The sequence below is a fragment of the Scyliorhinus torazame genome, chromosome 11 (genome assembly GCF_047496885.1).
Source record: "Scyliorhinus torazame isolate Kashiwa2021f chromosome 11, sScyTor2.1, whole genome shotgun sequence".
Classification (NCBI taxonomy): domain Eukaryota; kingdom Metazoa; phylum Chordata; class Chondrichthyes; order Carcharhiniformes; family Scyliorhinidae; genus Scyliorhinus; species Scyliorhinus torazame.
The window spans coordinates 169,329,327-169,352,896 of record NC_092717.1 but is presented as its reverse complement, the minus strand read 5'-3'; the positions used below and the strand labels follow the sequence as shown (position 1 = coordinate 169,352,896).

Here is a 23,570-nt window from a genome sequence, read left to right as displayed (position 1 = left end):
TTGGTAATGGTTGAAGGGTTATGGAGAATGGGCGGGACGGTGGAGTTAAGGCCAGGATGATCGAATGGCAGTGCAGACTCGATGGGCCAAATGGCCTAATTCTGCTTTATCTTGTGAACTTATAAGAAAAGGATCAAAAATAGTACTATTAAGCAAATATAATTGTTAATTGGTAAATGTGATCAGGATTACTTTTTTTGGTTTTATGATAATGAGTTTTATGATATATTTGCTGTTGTAATGTTGCTGTTTTATGGACTGTCCACATTCTAAATTAATGTGTACCTTCTTTTCCAGGCGGTCAATTAGCTTCTGGAGCCTATTTATCTGGGTCATCCATTGGATATCCTCATCTGCGTGAACACCTTTGGAAATCAAAAGAAGAGAAAAAAGTCAACATGAATTTAAAATGATATGTGCAACTTTGGTGGCAGGAAATGTAACAGCCAAGATTTTTGTTTTGAAGATTATTGGCAGAAATGTTGAGATATTTACCAGAGGTTTAAATATTTCCCCACTGGTGTTCATGCTGGTACTATGCAATTACAACTGAAAGGGCAACATAGCATATCTCACGATGGGTTTGCGCCCATGTGTCTCTTCTTTTCGATTATTCATACACACGGAAAAGAGGTCAACTTAATTGGGATGCAATACTCTCAGTTTTTCTGGTTTCTTAAACTCATAGAACATGTGCAGCACAGAAGGAGGTCATTCAGCCTGTCATGTCTGTACCAGCTCTCTGTGAGCGCAACTCACTTAGTCCCACTTTGCTGCCTTTTCCCTGTAGCCCAGGGAATTAATGTCCAATTCCTTTTTGAAAGCCACAATTGAACCTGCCTTTGGTTCACTCTCAGGTAGTGCATTCCAAATCATAACCACTCGCTGTGCAACAATGTTTTTCCTCATGCCATCATTGATATACCTCACTCTGTCTTCTATGTTCAGATTCCATTTAACATTCAACAAATTACAAAAATATTTAAGTAAGTTAGCAATTTACATAGATTCTTTACCATTTGAAGCGGCATGCGAAGGCAGTGTTGAATTAACCGCCTGTATCCTGCCCAATATTCCTTTGCATTAAAGTCAAAAGTCTAAGAGCAGCCAGGTGAAGTCTTTCTCTTGGTCTCTGATTATCTCTTCCTTTTTGTGTGAAAGTTCTTCATCTTTACTGAGCGCAGCCTATCCCTAAGACAACAAAGATGAACTTGAGAACTCCTTGAACTTATATCCCACCATTCTTTGCCTCCATGGGGCAGAAAATATCTCCTTATGTGGTTACAAATTTTGGTTGACAAGGCTCCTGTAAAGTGCCTATGGACAGTTCATGGTATTGCCTAGTTTTAGGCCCGATTAAATTGGATATCTTAAATTAAAGAATTGGACACTTGAAAATCAAACTGCCGTCAAACCACCCGTTGATCCAAGACTTTTCGTGATTTGTGTCACGAATTACACAAAAGCAATGGAACTCCTCAAGGAACACTACGCGCAGATGGTGAACATGTTCTTCGCCAGGCATGTAATCGCCACCCGCTTGCAACTACCTGGTGAGTCCATCGAAGACTTCTGGCGGGCCCTAATTCCACTCGTCCGGGACTGTGACTGTCAGTTCGTTACGGCCGCCGAACACACAAATCTCCTCATGAGCGGTGCCTTCGTGACAGGGATTGCGTCGGACCGCATCCGAGAGCGATTACTGGGAGGGGCCACGCTCGAACTGGCGGAGACGAAAACCGAAAAACGCCCTTGGGAACATAAGGGCGGATGAATTAGCCAAACAGGGTGCCCGAGAGGGAGAAACCTGGCAACCCCTTGTTACCGAATGCATTGATGCTGTGACCGTCAGGCAGACGAAGGTCAAAGACCTAAAACAGGCCCAAAGCAGCAACCAGGATGTGAAACAAATTCAGGAAGGGACATACCCGACCTCTCTTGATCAATAGCAACCCTCCATCATGGTTCAGGGTGGTTTCATTTCATTTTAACTGTCTTTTACCATTTCTTTCTTTCTTAATATACATTTAATTTCCCCCCCCCCCCCCAATCTTATTCACCTTTCCTTCACCTGTCTCCTCTTTGCTTCCCCCTTCCCCTCCCCCCACATCTACAGTTCATCCTCTGATGTTAGTTCCTCTGATGTTAGTTTCTCTGCTGTTTGACCTTTCACATCTTTTATCCTCTCTGGGGACTACCATTAGCACTCTTTCCCCTTGGTTTCTGTGGCCATTAGTACCCGGCTTCCCTGGGTTTCTGGCTATGACTCATCTTTCATTCTCACTCCACAGTATAAATATTTCCCACTTTCTCTGTCTGTTAGCTTTGACAAAGAGTCATCGGACTCAAAACGTTAGCTCTTTTCTCTCCCTATAGATGCTGCCAGACTTGCTGAGATTTTTCAGCATTTTCTCTATGGTTCAGGGTGAGATAGTCCTTAAAGACTATGTGGTTCTGACCAGGGACCGCAACTAAATCCTTTACCATAACCATGATGTCCAGGGCCATGAGGGGGCAGGAACCACAGGTAAGCGAATTAAGGCTGATGGCCAAACCTGGAGCAGGATATACGACATTAGATCGATAATTGTATAACCTGCACACAAAACAATCCCGATAAATATGCTCACAAGGGGGAATTGAGACACACTCGCCCCATCCAAGGCCCCTGGACTAATCTATAAATCGATTACATCGATCCCCTACCGCCTGGCACAGGAGGTCACAAGTACATCCTGGTCATCGTAGACATTTTTAATAAATGGGTGGAAGCCTTTCAAACCTGTACTAACACAGCCAAGGTCACGGCTGACATCCTAGTACAGCAAATCTTCACTAGGTGGAGTCTCCCCCGCAGCATCAACTCAGACCAGGGCACTCACTTCACTGCCCAGGTAATGCATCGGGTAATGGGGTTGTTTGGGGTCAAACAATATTTCCGCATTGCTTACCGCCCTCAATCCAGTGGTATTGTGGAGAGAAAGAACCGCACCCTTAAAGACATGTGGTGGGATTATAAGAACATAAGAACTAGGAGCAGGAGTAGGCTATCTGGCCCCTCGGGCTTGCTCCGCCATTCAATGAGATCATGGCTGATCTTTTGTGGACTCAGCTCCACGTTCCGGCACGAACACCATAACCCTTAATCCCTTTATTCTTCAAAAACTATCTATCTTTATCTTAAAAACATTTAATAAAGGAGCCTCTACTGCTTCACTGGGCAAGGAATTCCAAAGATTCACAACCCTTTGGGTGACAAAGTTCCTCCTAAACTCAGTCCTAAATCTACTTCCCCTTATTTTGAGGCTATGCCCCCTAGTTCTGTTTTCACCCGCCAGTGGAAACAACCTGCCCGCATCTATCCTATCTATTCCCTTCATAATTTTATATGTTTCTATAAGATCCTCCCTCATCCTTCTAAATTCCAACGAGTACAGTCCCAGTCTACTCAACCTCTCCTCGTAATCCAAACCCTTCAGCTCTGGGATTAACCTAGTGAATCTCCTCTGCACACCCTCCAGTGCCAGTACATCCTTTCTCAAGTAAGGAGACCAAAATTGAACACAATACTCCAGGTGTGGCCTCACTAACACCTTATACAATTGCAGCATAACCTCCCTAGTCTTAAACTCCATCCCTCTAGCAATGAAGGACAAAATTCCATTCGCCTTCTTAATCACCTGTTGCACCTGTAAACCAACTTTTTGCGACTCATGCACTAGCACACCCAGGTCTCTCTGCAAAACAGCATGTTTTAATATTTTATCATTTAAATAATAATCCCTTTTGCTGTTATTCCTACCAAAATGGATAACCTCACATTTGTCAACATTGTATTCCATCTGCCAAACCCGAGCCCATTCACTTAGTCTATCCACATCCCTCTGCAGACTTCCAGTATCCTCTCCACTTCTTGCTTTTCCACTCATCTTAGTGTCGTTTGCAAACTTGGACACATTGCCCTTGGTCCCCAACTCCAAATCATCTATGTAAATTGTGAACAATTGTGGACCAAACACTGATCCCTGAGGGACACCACTAGCTACTGATTGCCAACCAGAGAAACACCCATTAATCCCCACTCTTTGCTTTTTATTAATTAACCAATCCTCTATCCATGCTACTACTTTCCCCTTAATGCCATGCATCTTTATCTTAATGCAGCAACCTTTTGTGTGACACCTTGTCAAAGGCTTTCTGGAAATCCAAATATACCACATCCATTGGCTCCCCGTTATCTACCGCACTGGTAATGTCCTCAAAAAATACCACTAAATTAGTTAGGCACGACCTGCCCTTTACGAACCCATGCTGCGTCTGCCCAATGGGACAATTTCCATCCAGATGCCTCGCTATTTCTTCCTTGATGATAGATTCCAGCATCTTCCCTACTACCGAAGTTAAGCTCACTGGCCTATAATTACCCGCTTTCTGCCGACCTCCTTTTTTAAACAGTGGTGTCACGTTTGCTAATTTCCAATCCGCCGGGACCACCCCAGAGTCTGGTGAATTTTGGTAAATTATCACTGGTGCATTTGCAATTTCCCTAGCCATCTCTTTTAGCTCTCTGGGATGCATTCCATCAGGGCAAGGAGATTACCTTTAGCCGCATTAGCTTGCCCATCACTACCTCCTTAGTGATAACAATCCTATCAAGGTCCTCACCTGTCATAGCCTCATTTCTATCAGTCACTGGCATGTTATTTGTGTCTTCCACTGTGAAGACTGACCCAATAAACCTGTTCAGTTCCTCAGCCATTTCCTCATCTCCCATTATTAAATCTCCCTTCTCATCCTCCAAAAGACCAATATTTACCTTAGCCACTCTTTGTTTTATATATTTGTAGAAACTTTTACGATCTGTTTTTATATTCTGAGCAAGTTTACTCTCATAATCTATCTTACTCTTGTTTATAGCTTTTTTAGTAGCTTTCTGTTGCCCCCTAAAGATTTCCCAGTCCTCTAGTCTCCCACTAATTTTTGCCACTTTGTATGCTTTTTCCTTCAATTTGATACTCTCCCTTATTTCCTTAGATATCCACGGTCGATTTTCCCTCTTTGTTGGTATAAACCTTTGCTGAGCACTGTGAAAAATCGCTTGGAAGGTTCGCCAGTGTTCCTCAACTGTTTCATCATAAAGTCTTTGCTCCCAGTCTACCTTAGCCAGCTCTTCTCTCATCCCATTGTAATCTCCTTTGTTTAAGCACAAAACACTAGTGTTTGATTTTACCTTCTCACCCTCCATCTGTATTTTAAATTCCACCATATTGTGATCACTCCTTCCGAGAGGATCCCTAACTATGAGATCATGAATCAATCCTGTTTCATTGCACAGGACCAGATCTAGGACCGCTTGTTCCCTCGTAGGTTCCATTCCATACTGTTCTAGGAAACTATCGCGGATACATTCTATAAACTCCTCCTCAAGGCTGCCTTGACCGACCTGGTTAAACCAATCGACATGTAGATTAAAATCCCCCATGATAACTACTGTACCATTTCTACATGCATCCACTATTTCTTTGTTCACAGCCTGCCCCACCATCCTGTTACTATTTGGTGGCCTGTAGACTACTCCTATCAGTGATTTTTTCGCCTTACTATACCTGATTTCCACCCAAATGGATTCAACCTTATCCTCCATAGCATCGGTGTCATCACTTACTATTGCCCGGATGTCATCCTTAAGTATCAGAGCTGCACCACCTCCCTTACCATCCACTCTGTCCTTCCGAATAGTTTGATACCCTTGGATATTTAACTCCCAGTCTTTAACTCTGTCCCAGTCAGTGTGACCACCCTTTAACCATGTTTCAATAATGCCCACGATGATTTGCACCATCAACTCATTTACCTTATTCCGTACGAGCATTCAGGTAAAGTACACTTATGTTGGCTTTTTTACCTCTGTTTTGAATCTGAACACCTCAATCAGTAATCTCTCCTAATTTATATTTCCTCTTAAGTTTTCTTCTAATTTTCCTTGTCGTTGAACCCATATCTTAGAACATAGAACATAGAAAAGACAGCACAGAACAGGCCCTTCAGCCCACGATGTTGTGCCGAACCTTTGTCCTAGATTAATCATAGATTATCATTGAATTTACAGTGCAGAAGGAGGCCATTCGGCCCTTTTAGTCTGCACCGGCTCTTGGAAAGAGCACCCTACCCAAACTCAACACCTCCACCCAACACCAAGGGCAATTTGGACATTAAGGGCAATTTATCATTGGCCAATTCACCTAACCCGCACATCTTTGGACTGTGGGAGGAAACCGGAGCACCCGGAGGAAACCCACGCAGACACGGGGAGGACGTGCAGACTCCGCACAGACAGTGACCCAAGCCGGAATCGAACCTGGGACCCTGGAGCTGTGAAGCAATTGTGCTATCCACAATGCTACCGTGCTGCCCTTGAGAACAAATAAATCTACACTATATCATTTTACCTTAATCCATGTACCTATCCAATAGCTGCTTGAAGGTCCCTAATGTTCCCGACTCAACTACTTCCACAGGCAGTGCATTCCATGCCCCCACTACTCTCTGGGTAAAGAACCTACCTCTGATATCCCTCCTATATCTTCCACCTTTCACCTTAAATTTATGTCCCCTTGTAATGGTTTGTTCCACCCGGGGAAAAAGTCTCTGACTGTCTACTCTATCTATTCCCCTGATCATCTTATCAACCTCTATCAAGTCGCCCCTCGGCCTTCTCCGTCCTAATGAGAAAAGGCCTAGCACCCTCAACCTTTCCTCGTAAGACCTACTCTCCATTCCAGGCAACATCCTGGTAAATCTTCTTTGCACCTTTTCCAAAGCTTCCACATCCTTCCTAAAATGAGGCGACCAAAACTGTACACAATACTCCAAATGTGGCCTTACCAAAGTTTTGTACAGCTGCATCACCACCTCACGGCTCTTAAATTCAATCCCTCTGTTAATGAACGCGAGCACACCATAGGCCTTCTTCACAGCTCTATCCACTTGAGTGGCAACTTTCAAAGATGTATGAACATAGACCCCAAGATCTCTCTGCTCCTCCACATTGCCAAGAACTCTACCGTTAACCCTGTATTCCGCATTCATATTTGTCCTTCCAAAATGGACAACCTCACACTTTTCAGGGTTAAACTCCATCTGCCACTTCTCAGCCCAGCTCTGCATCCTATCTATGTCTCTTTGCAGCCGACAACAGCCCTCCTCACTATCCACAACTCCACCAATCTTCGTATCGTCTGCAAATTTACTGACCCACCCTTCAACTCCCTCATCCAAGTCATTAATGAAAATCACAAACAGCAGAGGACCCAGAACTGATCCCTGTGGTACGCCACTGGTAACTGGGCTCCAGGCTGAATATTTGCCATCCACCACCACTCTCTGACTTCTATCGGTTAGCCAGTTTGTTATCCAACTAGCCAAATTTCCCACTATCCCATGCCTCCTTACTTTCTGCATAAGCCTACCATGGGGAACTTTATCAAATGCCTTACTAAAATCCATGTACACTACATCCACTGCTTTACCTTCATCCACATGCTTGGTCACCTCCTCAAAGAATTCAATAAGATTTGTAAGGCAAGACCTACCCCTCACAAATCCGTGCTGACTATCCCTAATCAAGCAGTGTCTTTCCAGATGCTCAGAAATCCTATCCTTCAGTACCCTTTCCATTACTTTGCCTACCACGGAAGTAAGACTAACTGGCCTGTAATTTCCAGGGTTATCCCTAGTCCCTTTTTTGATCAGGGGCACGACATTCGCCACTCTCCAATCCCCTGGTACCACCCCTGTTGACAGTGAGGACGAAAAGATCATTGCCAACGGCTCTGCAATTTCATCTCTTGCTTCCTATAGAATCCTTGGATATATCCCGTCAGGCCCGGGGGTCTTGTCTATCCTCAAGTTTTTCAAAATGCCCAACACATCTTCCTTCCGAACAAGTATTCCCTCGAGCTTACCAATCTGTTTCACACTGTCCTCTCCAACAATATCGCCCCTCTCATTTGTAAATACAGAAGAAAAGTACTCGTTCAAGACCTCTCCTATCTCTTCAGACTCAATACACAATCTCCCGCTACTGTCCTTGATCGGACCTACCCTCGCTCTAGTCATTCTCATATTTCTCACATATGTGTAAAAGGCCTTGGGGTTTTCCTTGATCCTACCCGCCAAAGATTGTTCATGCCCTCTCTTAGCTCTCCTAATCCCTTTCTTCAGTTCCCTCCTGGCTATCTTGTATCCCTCCAATGCCCTGTCTGAACCTTGTTTCCTCAGCCTTACATAAGTCACCTTTTTCCTCTTAACAAGACATTCAACCTCTCTTGTCAACCATGGTTCCCTCACTCGACCATCTCTTCCCTGCCTGACAGGGACATACATATCAAGGACACGTAGCACCTGTTCCTTGAACAAGTTCCACATTTCACTTGTGTCCTTCCCTGCCAACCTATGTTCCCAACTTATGCACTTCAATTCTTGTCTGACAACATCGTATTCACCCTTCCCCCAATTGTAAACCTTGCCCTGTTGCACGCACCTATCCCTCTCCATTACTAAAGTGAAAGTCACAGAATTGTAGTCACTATCTCCAAAATGCTCCCCCACTAACAAATCTATCACTTGCCCTGGCTCATTACCCAGTACTAAATCCAATATTGCCCCTCCTCTGGTCGGACAATCTACATACTGTGTTAGAAAAGCTTCCTGGACACACTGCACAAACACCACCCCATCCAAACTATTTGATCTAAAGAGTTTCCACTCAATATTTGGGAAGTCAAAGTCGCCCATGACTACTACCCTATGACTTCTGCACCTTTCCAAAATCTGTTTCCCAATCTGTTCCTCCACATCTCTGCTACTATTGGGGGGCCTATAGAAAACTCCTAACAAGGTGACTGCTCCTTTCCTATTTCTGACTTCAACCCACACTACCTCAATAGGGTGATACTCCTCGAACTGCCTTTCTGCAGCTGTTATACTATCTCTAATTAATAATGCCACCCCCCCCCCCCACCTCTTTTACCACCCTCCCTAATCTTATTGAAACATCTATAACCAGGGACCTCCAACAACCATTTCTGCCCCTCTTCTATCCAAGTTTCCGTGATGGCCACCACATCGTAGTCCCAAGTACCGATCCATGCCTTAAGTTCACCCACCTTATTCCTGAAGCTTCTTGCGTTGAAGTATACACACTTCAACCCATCTCCGTGCCTGCAAGTACTCTCCTTTGTCAGTGTTCCCTTCCCCACTGCCTCATTACACGCTTTGGCGTCCTGAATATCGGCTACCTTAGTTGCTGGACTACAAATCCGGTTCCCATTCCCCAGCCAAATTAGTTTAAACCCTCCCGAAGAGTACTAGAAAACCTCCCTCCCAGGATATTGGTGCCCCTCTGGTTCAGATGCAACCCGTCCTGCTTGTACAGGTCCCACCTTCCCCAGAATGCGCTCCAATTATCCAAATACCTGAAGCCCTCCCTCGTACACCATTCCTGCAGCCACGTGTTCAACTGCACTCTCTCCCTATTCCTAGCCTCGCTATCACGTGGCACCGGCAACAAACCAGAGATGACAACTCTGTCTGTCCTGGCTTTTAACTTCCAGCCTAACTCCCTAAACTTGTTTCTTACCTCCACACCCCTTTTCCTACCTATGTCGTTGGCACCAATGTGCACCACGACTTCTGGCTGCTTACCCTCCCCCTTAAGGATCCTGAAGACACGATCCGAGACATCCCTGGCCCTGGCACCCTGGAGGCAACATACCTTCCGGGAGTCTCGCTCGCGACCACAGAATCTCCTGTCTATTCCCCTAACCATTGAATCTCCTCCAAGTATTGCTTTTCTATTCTCCCCCCTTCCCTTCTGAGCCCCAGAGCCAGACACAGTGCCAGAGACCTGGCCGCTAGGGCCTTCCCCCGGTAGGTCATCCCCCCCAACAGCATCCAAACGGTATACTTGTCTTGAAGGGGAACGGCCACGAGGGATCCCTGCACTTTCTGCCTGTTTGTTTTTTTCCCCCTGACTGTAACCCAGCTATTCTTGTCCTGTACCTTGGGTGTGGTTACCTCCTTGTAACTCTTCTCAATCACCCCCTCTGCCTCCCGGATGATCCGAAGTTCATCCAGCTTCAGCTCCAGTTCCCTAACACGGTCTTTGAGGAGCTGAAGTTGGGTGCACTTCCCGCAGGTATAGTCAGTGGGGACACCGGTGGTATCCCTCACCACCCACATCCTACAGGAGGAGCATGTAACTGGCCTAGCCTCCATCCCCTCTTACCTGACAGAATATAGCTGCCCTGTGGGCTAACTAGATCTCCGCCCTCCGACCCTGCTCCCAGTCAGCTACACTTTCTGTAAACTCCTGGCTCTCTTCGCACTCTTTGCGTAAATGTCAGAAACAAAATGAAAAGAGCAACTTACTCCCTCCTCACTTAACTCCCTCGGTCACCAAACTCTCACTTCATGTAACAACGTGCCGCGTCGCTTATCATTAATGTTTTTACTTCCCGTTTTATTCCTTTTAGTATTACTGGTCCTATTCACTCAGCTCCCCTCAGTCACTGTACCTTGTACTGTCACCCTTTTTGATTTTTGACTATGGCTTCTCTGCCTTACACTTTCCCCATTACTGCCTTTTGTTTCTGTCCCTGGTTTACTACCTACCAACGTCCTGCATCGGTTCCCATCCCCCTGCCACATCTCTTGCACCATCTCTCGAGCCACGCATTCATCCTATCTAGCCTGACATTCCTACTCTGACTAGCTCATGGCACTGGTAACAATCCTGAGATTACTACCTTTGAGGTCCTACTTTTTATTTTAACTCCTAAATCCCTGAATTCACCTTGTCGGACCTCGTCCCATTTTTTACCGATATCGTTGGTGCCTATGTGCACCACGACAGCTGGCTGTTCACCCTCCCCCCCAGAATGTTCTGCAGCCGCTCCGAGACATCCTTGTCCCTTGCACCAGGGAGGCAACATACCATTCTGGAGTCTCGATTGCGTCCGCAGAACCGCATGTCTATTCCCCTTATGATTAAGTCCCCTATCATAATAGCCCTGCCATTCTTCTTCCTGCCCAGCTGCGCAGCAGAGCCAGCCTCGGTGCCATGAACCTGGTTGCTGCTGCCTTCCCCTGGTGAGCCATCTCCCTCAACAGTATCTAAAGCGGTATATCTGTTTTGCAGGGAGATGACCGCAGGGGACACCTACACTGCCTTCCTACTCTTGTTCTTCTTTTGGTCACCCATTTTCTATTTTCCTCAGTACCTTTCACCTGCGGTGTGACCAACTCACTAAACGTGCTAAACACAACGTCCTCAGCATCGCGGATGCTCCAAAGTGAGTCCATCTGCAGCTCCAGAGCTGTCAAGCGGTCTAACAGGAACTGCAACTGGGCACACTTCTTGCACATGAAGGAGCCAGGGACAGTGGATGAGTTCCTGAGCTCCCACATCGCACACGAGGAGCATAACACGGGTCTGAGATCGCATGCCATGTCTTGAACCTTAGGTAAATTTATACAACTACAATTCCAAAAAATGAAAGAAAAAATAAATGAATTAGACAATGAAAAGAAAAACTACTTACCAGTCACTTACCACAGATAAAAAGCACCTCCTCCCCACCCAGCTTCGAATTCCCACCTAGATTCAAATTCCCAAACTCACTCTTTGCTATCTCACTCTGGCTGTGTCTTCTCTGGCTCACTGGGAGAACTCACTGGGAGTGAGTTACAAGTTGCTCTTTTTAAATTGGCCTGAGTTGACTCCCCTCTCCCTCCTGCTTTTAGATCAAAGTAGATTAAAGTGACTGACACTTAACTGCCAACCAGCCCCGCCGGATCGGAGAATCGCCGGGGGTCAGTGTGAATCCAGCCCCCGCCGGCTGCCGAATTTTCTGGTGCTGGAGATTTGGTGAGGGCGGGAATCGCGCCGCGCAGGTCGGCGGACCCCCCCGGCCATTCTCCGACGCGCGATGGGCCGAAGTCACGCTCGTTCTATGCAGATCCCGCCGGCGTAAATTGGACTAGGTCCCTTACCGGCGGGACCTGGCGCTGCGGGCGGGCTCCGGGTTCCTGGGGGGGGCACGGGGCCTTCTGGCCCCGGGGGATGCCCCCACGGTGGCCTGGCCCGCGATCGGGGCCCACCGATCCGTGGGCGGGCCTGTGCCGTGGGGGCACTCTATTCCTACGTGCCGGCCGTGTAAGCCTCCACGATGGAGTCCCTTTGGCCCCAGCTGGCGCGGCGCCAAAGGCCTTCCATGCCGGCCGGCGGGGCACAAACAACTCCAGCGCCGGCCTAGCAGAGGCCTGAAGGTGCAGAGGATTCCGCACGTTTGGGGCGGCCCGATGCTGGAGTGGATCACGCCACTCCGTCCCGCCGAGACCCCCCACCCCGCCGGGTATGGGAGAATCCCGCCCATGATCCGCAAAACCGTTCAGCAGAATAATCACTCCTGGAACAAAGCCATTTGTTTTAATGATAATACGGAGCTCCGTACCCAGTTCTACCAGATTCAACTCACACCTACTGTTGACCGGGCAAACTATGCAAAAGATTGAGATTCTACTCGGATTAGATTTATCCAAACCAGAGCTTCCGGCCCTTACATATGAGAGCACTGTTAAAACGTTATTGGAGAAGGTCCAGGCTGCACTCCAAGACACAGCTGTTAAAATAGGAAAACGCTAACAGCACAGCAAGGCCTAAATCAATGGTAAGGTAAACCCCATTGAGAAGGAAATTGGGCAACAGATACTGCTCCGAGGTTTCTAACCTGGTATCTTCTTTTCCCCCAAATATGCCAGGCTCTATCCGGTGGTTGATAAAGCCAGACCCCCCGTTTACACGGTGCTGGTTGACCCGAGGAAAGCTGGATGGTACCATGCCAACCAAATGAAGGCATTTGGTTCCCAACAAAGATCCACCATCTCATGTCACCTTAGAAGGGATGGACAAAACCTAATTTCCCCCTGTCCCTCACCCCATACCCCAGGGTCCGGAAGCCCAACCCGTGCCTCCAGATCCGGTGCTCAATCCCCTTATTCTGCCCCCAACCCCAAGAACTGCAGGTGTGAAATCACACCTGAGGATGCTCAGATGAAAGAAATGGGCACTAACAAACCCTGCCTCCTCTGGGGCACCTGGCACTGTGACTCCTGGAACCGTTTAGTACAGCGCTCGGAATAAGAACCAGTAGAACAGGAGCTACCCGGTCGTCAGAGCCCGCCCATTTAGGTTCCCACCATACTGGAGGCACCAGGACATCTCTGTTCAAATGTAAATAGCCGTTTCTCAGTCCGCTCCACGTATCCACTTGTTCAAAGGATCTTGCCACCATCCCACAACCACTAGTTGTCTGGTGTGACTGGTTTGGCACACACACATCTTCTAGCTGTGAATCTCTGCATTTAACTGTGCGACTCATCTTATTATCAGCACAGTTTGTAATTGTGTGACTCAATACATTACCAGCACAGTTTGTAACTGTATAACTCATCTCGTTCCCAACACAGTTTGTAACGGTAAGACTCATCTCGTTACAAGTACAGTTTGTAATTGTGTGAGTCAACTCATTATGAGCACAGTTTGTAACTGTGCGACTCAACTCGTTAGCATAACAGTTTGTAACTGTGAAACTCAACGCGTTACCAGCACAGTTTGTAACTGCGCAACTTATCGTATTACCAGCACAGTTTGTAATTGTGCAACTCATCTTATTACCAGCAATTTGTAATTGTACACCTCATCTCATTACCAGTACAGTTTGTAATTGTGTGAATCAACCTGTTACCGGCACAGTTTGTAACTGCGCAGCTCATCTTATTACCAGCAGTTTGTAACTGTGCGACTCATCTTGTTACCAGCAGTTTGTAACTGTGTGACTTAACTCGTTAACCAGCACAGTTTGTAACTGTGCAACTCAACTCATTACCAGCACAGTTTGTAACTGTATAACTCATCTCGTTCCCAGCACAGTTTGTAACTGTAAGACTCATCTCATTCCCAACACAGTTTGTAACGGTAAGACTCATCTCATTACAAGTACAGTTTGTAATTGTGTGAGTCAACTCATTATGAGCACAGTTTGTATCTGTGTGACTCAACTCGTTAGCAACACAGTTTGTAACTGTGAAACTCAACTCGTTACCAGCACAGTTTGTAATTGTGTAACTCATCTTATTACCAGCAATTTGTAATTGTGCACCTCATCTCATTACCAGTACAGTTTGTAATTGTGTGAATCAAACTGTTACCGGCACAGTTTGTAACTACGCAGCTCATCTTATTACCAGCAGTTTGTAACTGTGCGACTCATCTTGTTACCAGCAGTTTGTAACTGTGTGACTTAATTCGTTAACCAGCACAGTTTGTAACTGTGCAACTCAACTCGTTACCAGTACAGTTTGTAATTGTGTGAATCAACCCGTTACCAGCACAGTTTGTAACTGTGCGACTCAACTCATTATGAACACAGTTTGTAACTGTGCAACTCATCTCGTTACCAGTACAGGTGTAATTGTGTGAATCAACCTGCTACCAGCAGTTTGTAACTGTATGACTCAACTTGTTACCAGCACAGTTTATGTGAATTTGTTGATCCTTAGGGGCAGCACGGTGGCGCAGTGGTTAGCACTGCTGTCTCACGCTGCAGAGGAGCCGGGTTCGATCCCTGTCTGTGTGGAGTTTACACATTCTCCCCGTGCCTGCATGGGTCACCCTTCCACAACCCAAAAAGATGTGTAGGGGAGGTCAATTGGCCACGTTAATTACTCATTAATTCAAAAAAATAAGAATTGGGTACTCTAAATTTTTTAAAAATTGTGTGCTCCAGTGAGCGTCAGCGAACTGGGTCAAGAAGAGGGACTGTGGTAACCTGGCATCGCCTGGTTTTAGGCCCAATTAAATTGGATATCTTAAATTAAAGAATTGGACACATTAAATCAAACTGCAATCAAATCTCAGACAGGCTGATGGGAATTCTGACTTGACCAAAGTGAAATAAACAAGCCACAGACAAACTGCCAGAACATGTCTGGACCTGCCCTGTCAATCACGCATCAGGAGATCATCGATTTTATTGATATGCACTGATTTGTTTTGAGTTTCTCAGATCGATCCAGATCTTCAGGCACCCAGAATTCCTACCGTTACGTTATACCACAACAGGTTACGTGCAAACAAGACCACCGGAGATGGACATCTGGACGCGAGCCCCGGTGTCCTGTCAAGTCTTCATTGACAAAAAGCCAGATAAGTTTCTGGAAAGGCGTGAAGGGAGGGTCATAAAGGTAGACACTCAAGACATACCCAAAGAAAAATGCTACCAGCAAGATCCACCTTTGCAACGACAGACATGACAGACTGAGAGAACCTGACCCACGGCTCAACGGAAGCCATCTTCACGGATAGTATAACAAATTTTGGGAATCTTTAGTAAATGTTTTGGGTTAATTTAAGAGTTAAAGTTGTTGTTGAATAAAATTGGTTTGACTTAATATTTGTGTTGTCCTTTGTTCTCCTTGCTAATAAAGACATTTGGGTAAAACTTTTGATTAAAATACTGGTCGAAGTATCTGAGATTTTACAGATATGTCATGTGAGAGTGCCTTTCAGAAATGGATGCTTACGCAATGTACCTTTAAGAAAATGCAGTGATGTCAGAGTGTGGATGGAGCTGGGTTTTAGGTCAACCATTTTGAAGTTTGAGTTTGAAAAAGAGCTGGTGTGTGTCTGTGTGTTTCCAGAGAGCTGCAGTTTGAAAAAGCAGCTTGTGTGTGCCTGTGTGTTTCCAAGGAGAGCTGCATTTTGGAGGAAAGGAGCTTGGGGAGTGTCTGTGTTTTGCAGTGAGCTGGATTTGCTGTGATCTCTGCCATGAACGACTATCTCTGGATCATTTGGGTGATTTAAACTCATAATAGTAAAGCCTTTAACCTGATGTGATTCTGTTTAAAGGTGTTAAGTCTCTTGGAAGTTTGATGGAACATTTTGAGGAATTATTTACTGTTGCAATATTTTCGGAGTTATCTTTGAAGTAAGGGGTGTTAAGAGATCCAATGTTTATTTAAGATGTTAAGTTGAGTTCATGGAATAAACATTGTTTTGTGTTTAAAAACCCACGTGTCCATAATTGTAATCCCACACCTAGGGAACAAGCCGTGTGCTAGGAAAAGCAACAAATACATTAAAGGGGGAGGTTGGTTGAACTCCATGATACATTTTGGGGTTCTGAAAACGCCTCGCCCATAACAATTGGGGGCTCGAGGGGGATAAAAGTCTATCTATTGGATTGGCTTTTGTGAACTTAAAGACAGTGAAGGATTGTTGCTTTTCCGGTGTGGTATTTTAGTTTAAGTGGGGAGTGTGTTGTGGACAATGGCTCTTTCAGAGGCTCAGAAGTTTTTTGGGGTGAAGACTGTCACACGCCGTACTTTACGGACAGAGACGAAAAGCAGACTGTTGGGTCTGGTAAAAACATTGCAGTTAACATTACCTGACAAAATGTGAAAAGCTGAGGTAAATATGGTGGTGGTTAAGCATTTAAAGTTGCCAGGGATAGAATTTGACTCATGGGAAATGGCAAAAAATTCAGTTGCAAAGTAAACGAATGGAACATGAGAAAGAATTAAAGCAGCTTGAATACGAAAGAGATAGCGAGGAAAAAGAAAAGGAGAGCGAGTTTGAACTTCAGAAACTGGCTATGAAATATGAAAATCAGTTACAATTGGCAGACGCAAAGGGACACGTACAGTTGGAGGAGCTGGATGAGGATAATGAGACAGAGCATCATAGTCGAAAACGTGGTGGGGATTTATTTAAATATGTCCAAGCATTGCCAAGGTTTGACGCGAATGAGGTAGAAGCCTTTTTCACTTCATTTGAGAAGGTAGCTAACCAAATGCAATGGCCACAGGACATGTGGGTATTACTGATTCAAACAAAGCTGGTAGGTAGGGCTAGTGAAGTGTTTGCATCACTACCGGAGGAGGTATCTGGAACGAATGGGGAGGTGAAGAAATCCATCTTAAATGCATATGAGCTAGTGCCTGAAGCTTACAGACAAAGGTTTAGAAATTTAAGGAAAGAATTTGGTCAAACATACATGGAGTTTGAAAGGCTCAAACAGAGTAATTTTGATAGGTGGATAAGGGCTTTGAAAATAGACCAAACGTATGAAGCTCTCAGAGAAATCATACTTTTGGAGGAGTTTAAAAATTCAATTCCTGATGTAGTGAGAACTCATGTGGAAGAACAGAGGGTTAAAACTGCGAGATTAGCAGCGGAAATGGCAGATGATTGTGAATTAGTTCATAAATCAAAGATTGGTTTCCAACATCAGTTTCAGCCGGTGAGGGATAGAAACTGGGGACATGCGAAATACTCAAGTGTTAAAGGTTAAGGTGATCTGATGGGAGACAATAAAGAAAGTGTACCTCAGATTAAAACAGAAACCCAGGAGGGTGGAAAAGAAATGAAATGTTTCAGATGTTTTCACTGTCATAAACTAGGCCATGTAAAGTCACAGTGATGGTGGTTGAAGAAAAGCACTGGGAAGGCTGATATGGTAAAACAGGATAAGACAGTGGGGTTTGTCAGAGTGGTAAAGGAAAGCCCAAGGGAAGCGAAGGAGGTGCAAACGATTGTACAGCCTGTTCAAGAAGTAATTGTTAAGAAGGTGCCAGATGTATTTAAAGAATTTACTTGTGTGGGTAAAGGTTACTCATGTGTATCAGGAGGAGCAGATAAAGAAGTCACAATTTTAAGAGATACAGGGGCTAGTCAATCTTTAATGGGAAGAGATGAGGAATTATGTAGTTTGGGAAGAATGTTGCCAGTAAAGGTGGTGATATGTGGAATTCAGGGTGAGAGGAATAGCGTTCCATTATATAAGGTAAGGTTGGAAAGTCCAGTGAAGAGTGGTGAAGTGGTAGTAGGAGTAATAGATAAACTATCTTGTCCAGGAATACAGTTTATCTTGGGTAATGATATAGCTGGATCGCAGGTGGGAGTGATGCCTACTGTGGTTGATAAGCCAGTGGAAAATCAGACAACTGAAGGGTTGAAGGATGAATATCCTGGGATATTTCCGGATTGTGTATTAACAAGGTCGCAAAGTCACAGGTTAAGACAAGAGGAGAAATCAAAGAGTGAAGATGAAGTTGAAGTGCAATTATCAGAAACGATTTTTGATCAGATGGTTGAAAAAGAACAAGAACAGGTGGAGGATGAGGCAGATATTTTTAGTTCAGGAAAATTGGCGGAGTTGCAACAGAAAGATGTATAAATAAAAAGGATATATCATCAAAGCATATACGGAAGAGGAATCTGAGAGTATATCAGAGTGTTATTACCGTAAAAATGATGTCTTGATGAGAAAATGGAGACCTGTACATATGCAGGCGGATGAAAAGTGGGCAGAAGTTCATCAGGGCAGCACGGTAGTATTTAGATAGCACAATTACTTCACAGCTCCAGGGTCCCAGGTTCGATTCCGGCTTAAGTCACTGTCTGTGCGGAAACTGCACATCCTCCCCGTGTGTGCATGGGTTCCCTCCGGGTGCTCTGGTTTTCCCCCACAGTCCAAAGATGTGCAGGTTAGGTGGATTGGCCATGATAAATTGTCCTTAGCGTCCAAAATTGCCCTTAGTGTTGGGTGGGGTTACTGGGTTATGGGGATAGGGTGGAGGTGTTGACCTTGGGTAGGGTGCTCTTTCCAAGAGCCGGTGCAGACTTGATGGGCCAAATGGCCTCCTTCTGCACTGTAGATTCTATGATAATCTCAGTAGTATTGCCGGTAGGGTATAGAAAGGAGGTGTTGCGAGTTGCACATGAGGTACCAGTGGGAGGTCATTTGGGAACAAGGAAAACTCAAGCCAAAATCCAGAAACATTTTTATTGGCCTAGACTACATAAAGATGTAGTTAAATTTTGTCAATCATGTCACACATGTCGAGTAATAGGGAAACCTCAAGCAGTGATAAAACCAGCGCCCTTAATACCCATTCCAGCATTTGAGGAACCTTTTACGAGGGTCATAATTGATTGTGTAGGACCGCTTCCTTCAACAAAAAGTGGGAATCAATATCTTTTGACTATAATGGATGTGTCTACTAGGTTTCCAGAGGCCATTCCAGTATGTAATATTACAGCTAAAAGGATTGTGGAGGAGTTACTTAAATTCTTTACTAGGTATGGACTACCCACAGAAATTCATCGGATCAAGGATCAAATTTTACTTCAAAGTTATTCAAAGAAGTTATGGATAGCTTAGGAACAAAACAATTTAAATCAACTGCATACCATCTAGAATTGCAGGGAGCGTTAGAAAGGTGGCATCAGACATTAAAGACAATGTTGAGGGCATATTGTCAAGATTATCCAGAGGATTGGGGTAAAGGAATTCCATTCGTATTGTTTGCAATTAGGGATGCACCTAATGAGTCTACCAAATTTAGTCCTTTTGAACTAATTTTTGGTCATGAGAGAAGAGGACCACTTAAATTGATCAATGAAAAATTGGTGGGTGAGAAATCGGAAATTACCCTATTGGATTACTTGTCAAATTTTAGGGAACGATGAAATAGAGCAGGTGAATTGGCTAGACAACATTTGAAAGTTGCACAAAATGTGGTGAAACGGGTAGCGGACAACAAATCCAAAGTTCGTAGTTTTGCCAGTGGGGATAAAGTTTTAGTGTTGTTACCAGTGGTAGGTGAGCCTTTAAAAGCTAGGTTTTGTGGACCGTATCAGATTGAAAGGAAATTAAGTGAGGTGAATTATATGGTAAAAAAAACAGATAGAAGGAAGACTCACCGAGTGTGTCATGTGAATATGCTTAATATGTATTTTGAAAGGGAAGGAGAGAAAAAGGGGGTTTTAATGATTCTTCCTCAAAGTGATGAACCAAATCCAGATGACTGTGAATTTGACATACCTCAAATTAAATTGGAAAATGAGGATGTTCTTAAAAATTGGGATGAATTGTCAAGTTACCTTCCAGAGGAAAAATGAACTGACTGAAAGAGTTATTGATATCACATGGGCAAGTTTGTAGAGATAAATTGAGAAGTACTAAAATGGCTATACATGATGTAGATGTGGGAAATGCTGTTCCTATCAAACAACATCCATATAGACTTAATCCTTTAAAATTGGCACAGGTTAACAGAGAGATTGGGAGTATGCTGAAGAATGGCATAATTGAAGTGGGTTGCAGCCAATGGAGCTCACCCATAGTGATGGTACCTAAACCAGACGGTACCCAATGGTTATGTGTAGACTATCAAAAGGTGAATGCAGTTACAAGAACGGACTCTTTTCCTATCCCGCGTTTGAAGGATTGTATTGCGAAAGTGGCACAATCTGCTTTTATTTCCAATGTCCAGACATGGAAAGAACATTTAAAACATCGTATGGAGTTCTTCGATCAACTTCAGGTGGCGGGTTTGGTGATGAACCTAGCCGAAAGTGAATTTGGAGAAGCCCGGATCACTTTCCTTGCGGAGTTTCCGATACCTTCAAGACAAAGGGAAATAATGCGATTTCTTAGCATGAGTGGATTTGATCGAACAGTTGTGTAAAGGTTTTGTGGCGTGATTACTCCACTGATGAACTTGCTAAAGAAACCTAAAAAATGTCAATGGACAGCGGACTGTCAACAGGCATTTGATGGCCTGGAGGCTGTGTTAACCACTGCTCCTGTGTCAGTCATCCCAAATTATAACAAACCCTTCAAAGTGGCTGTTGATGCGAGCGATGTGGGCGTAGGTGCGGTGTTTCTACAAGACGACGATGAAGGGCTAGAGTGGCCTGTTGGTTATTTTTCAAAGAAATTGAATTCTCACCAGAAAAAGTATTCGATGATTGAGAAGGAGACTTTGAGCTTGGTGCTGGCTTTGCAACATTTTCACATTTATGTGACCAGCAATCCATCTGACACCATTATATATACTGATCATAATCCTTTGACGTTTTTGGAGCGATTCCGGAATAACAATGCAAGGCTGTTTCGCTGGAGTTTATTGTTACAGCCATTTCATTTAAAAATAGTACATGTGGCAGGACTGGAAAATATGATAGCTGATGCTTTGTCACAAATGTGATCAATTGAGAAGGTTTTCGGTTGGAGGAAGAAGAACGAAGAAAAATGGACTGTATTATTATACCTGTTTGCGTGTGTTATTTAAAAAAAAATGAAAAGGTATATTTACTGTGTACATTTCTTAGTGGATGGTGCAAAAATGAAAAATGAAACCATCTTGCAGTTGATGGTTTATTTTTTTCTTGGGGGAAGGTGTCATGTGAGAGTGCCTTTAAGAAATGGATGTTTACGCAATGTACCTTTAAGAAAATGCAGTGATGTCAGAATGTGGGTGGAGCTGGGCTTTAGTTCAGCCATTTTGCAGTTTTTAGTTTTGCAGTTTGAAAAAGCAGCTTGTGTGTGTCTGTGTGTTTCCAGAGAGCTGCAGTTTGGAGGAAAAGAGCTTGGGGAGTGTCTGTGTTTTGCAGTGAGCTGGATTTGCTGTGATGTCTGCCATGAAAGACTATCTCTGGATCATTTGGGTGATTTAAACTCATAATAGTAAAGCCTTTAACCTGATGTGATTCTGTTTCAAGGTGTTAAATCTCTTGGAAGTTTGATAGAACATTTTGAGGAATTATTTACTGTTGCAATATTTTCGGAGTTATCTTTGAAGGGGTGTTAAGAGATCCAATGTTTATTTACGATGTTAAGTTGAGTTCGTGGAACAAACATTGTTTTGTGTTTAAAAACCCACGTGTCCATAATTGTAATCCCACTAATAGGGAACAAGCCGTGTGCTAGGAAAAGCAACAAATACATTAAAGGGGGAGGTTTGCTTGAACTCCATGATACATTTTGGGGTTCTGAAAACACCTCGTCCATAACACTATCAAACAACATCAATATAGACTTAATCCTTTAAAATTGGCACAGGTTAACAGAGGGATTGAGAGTATGCTGAAAAATGGCATAATTGAAGTGGGTTGCCAATGGAACTCACCCATAGTGATGGTACCTAAACCAGACGGTACCCAATGGTTGTGTGTGGACTACAGAAAGGGGAATGCAGTTACAAGAATGGACTCTTATCCTATCCCACGTTTGAGGGATTGCATTGAGAAATTGGGACAATCTGCTTTTATTTCCAACATCCAGACATGGAAAGAGCATTTAAAACATCGTATGGAGTTCTTCGATCGAATTCAGGTGGCGGGTTTGGTGATGAACCTAGCCGAAAGTGAATTTGGAGAAGCCCGAATCACTTTCCTTGTGGAATTTCCGATACCCTTAAGACGAAGGGAAATAATGTGATTTCTCAGCATGAGTGGATTTGATCGAACAGCTGTGCAAAAGTTTTGTGGCGTGATTACTCCACTGATGGAAGTGCTGAAGAAACGTGAAAAATTTCAACGGACAGTGGACTTTCAACAGGCATTTGACTGCCTGAAAGCTGTGACAGCCAATGTTCATGTATTGGAGATTTGCAAGGGGCTCTGTGGTCGGATTGAACTAAATTATCTGATTCTGAAGAGAAATGCCGAGGAGTAGAGGAATGGATGGATCGTGCAGAGACCTTCTTGTTCAAAGAGACTTTCAATCGAGAAGGCTTTTCGTTGGAGGAAGAAGAACAAAGAAAAATGGACTATATTATTATACCTGTTTGAGTGTGTTGTTTTCTTTAAATGAAAATGTATATTTACTGTGTGCATTTCTTAGTGGATGGTGCAAAAGTGAAAAATGAAACCATCTTGATGTTTTTTTTTTCTTGGGGGGAGGTGTCATGTGAGAGTGCCTTTAAGAAATGGATGTTTACGCAATGTACCTTTAAGAAAATGCAGTGATGTCAGAGTGTGGGTGGAGCTGGGGTTTAGGTCAGCCATTTTGAAGTTTGAGTTTGAAAAAGAGCTTGTGTGTGTCTGGGTGTTTCCAGAGAGCTGCAGTTTGAAAAAGCAGCTTGTGTGTGTCTGTGTGTTTCCAGAGAGCTGTAGTTTGAAAAAGTAGTTTGTGTGTGTCTGTGTATTCCCAGAGAGCTGCAGTTTGGAGGAAAGGAACTTGGGGAGTGTCTGTGTTTTGCAGTGAGATGGATTTGCTGTGACCTCTGCCATGAAAGACTATCTCTGGATCATTTGGGTGATTTGAACTCATAATAGTAAAGCCTTTAACCTGATGTGATTCTGTTTAAAGGTGTTAAGTTTCTTGGAAGTTTGAAGGAACATTTTGAGGAATTATTTACTGTTGCAATATTTTCGGAGTTAGCTTTGAAGTAAGGGGTGTTAAGAGATCCAATGTTTATTTAAGATGTTAAGTTGAGTTCATGGAATAAACATTGTTTTGTGTTTAAAAACCTACGTGTCCATAATTGTAATCCCACACCTAGGGAACAAGCCGTGTGCTAGGAAAAGCAACAAATACATTAAAGGGGGAGGTTGATTGAACTCCATGATACATTTTGGGGTTCTGAAAATGCCTCGCCCATAACAGATACACAGGCCTTATCTAAATAAAAGTTGATTTTATTGTTAATTGATTTCC

General features: G+C 44.1%; 1 protein-coding gene across 1 annotated transcript in view; it reads right to left on the bottom strand.

Moving 5' to 3' along the window:
- The window catches only part of necab1 (N-terminal EF-hand calcium binding protein 1), a 362,049-nt gene that overhangs the window by 83,894 nt on the left and 254,585 nt on the right, over nt 1–23,570 (bottom strand). The window contains exon 8 of the mRNA XM_072467989.1: nt 286–365. Coding sequence (XP_072324090.1) covers nt 286–365 — 80 coding nt within the window. The remainder of the gene's footprint in view (nt 1–285; nt 366–23,570) is intronic.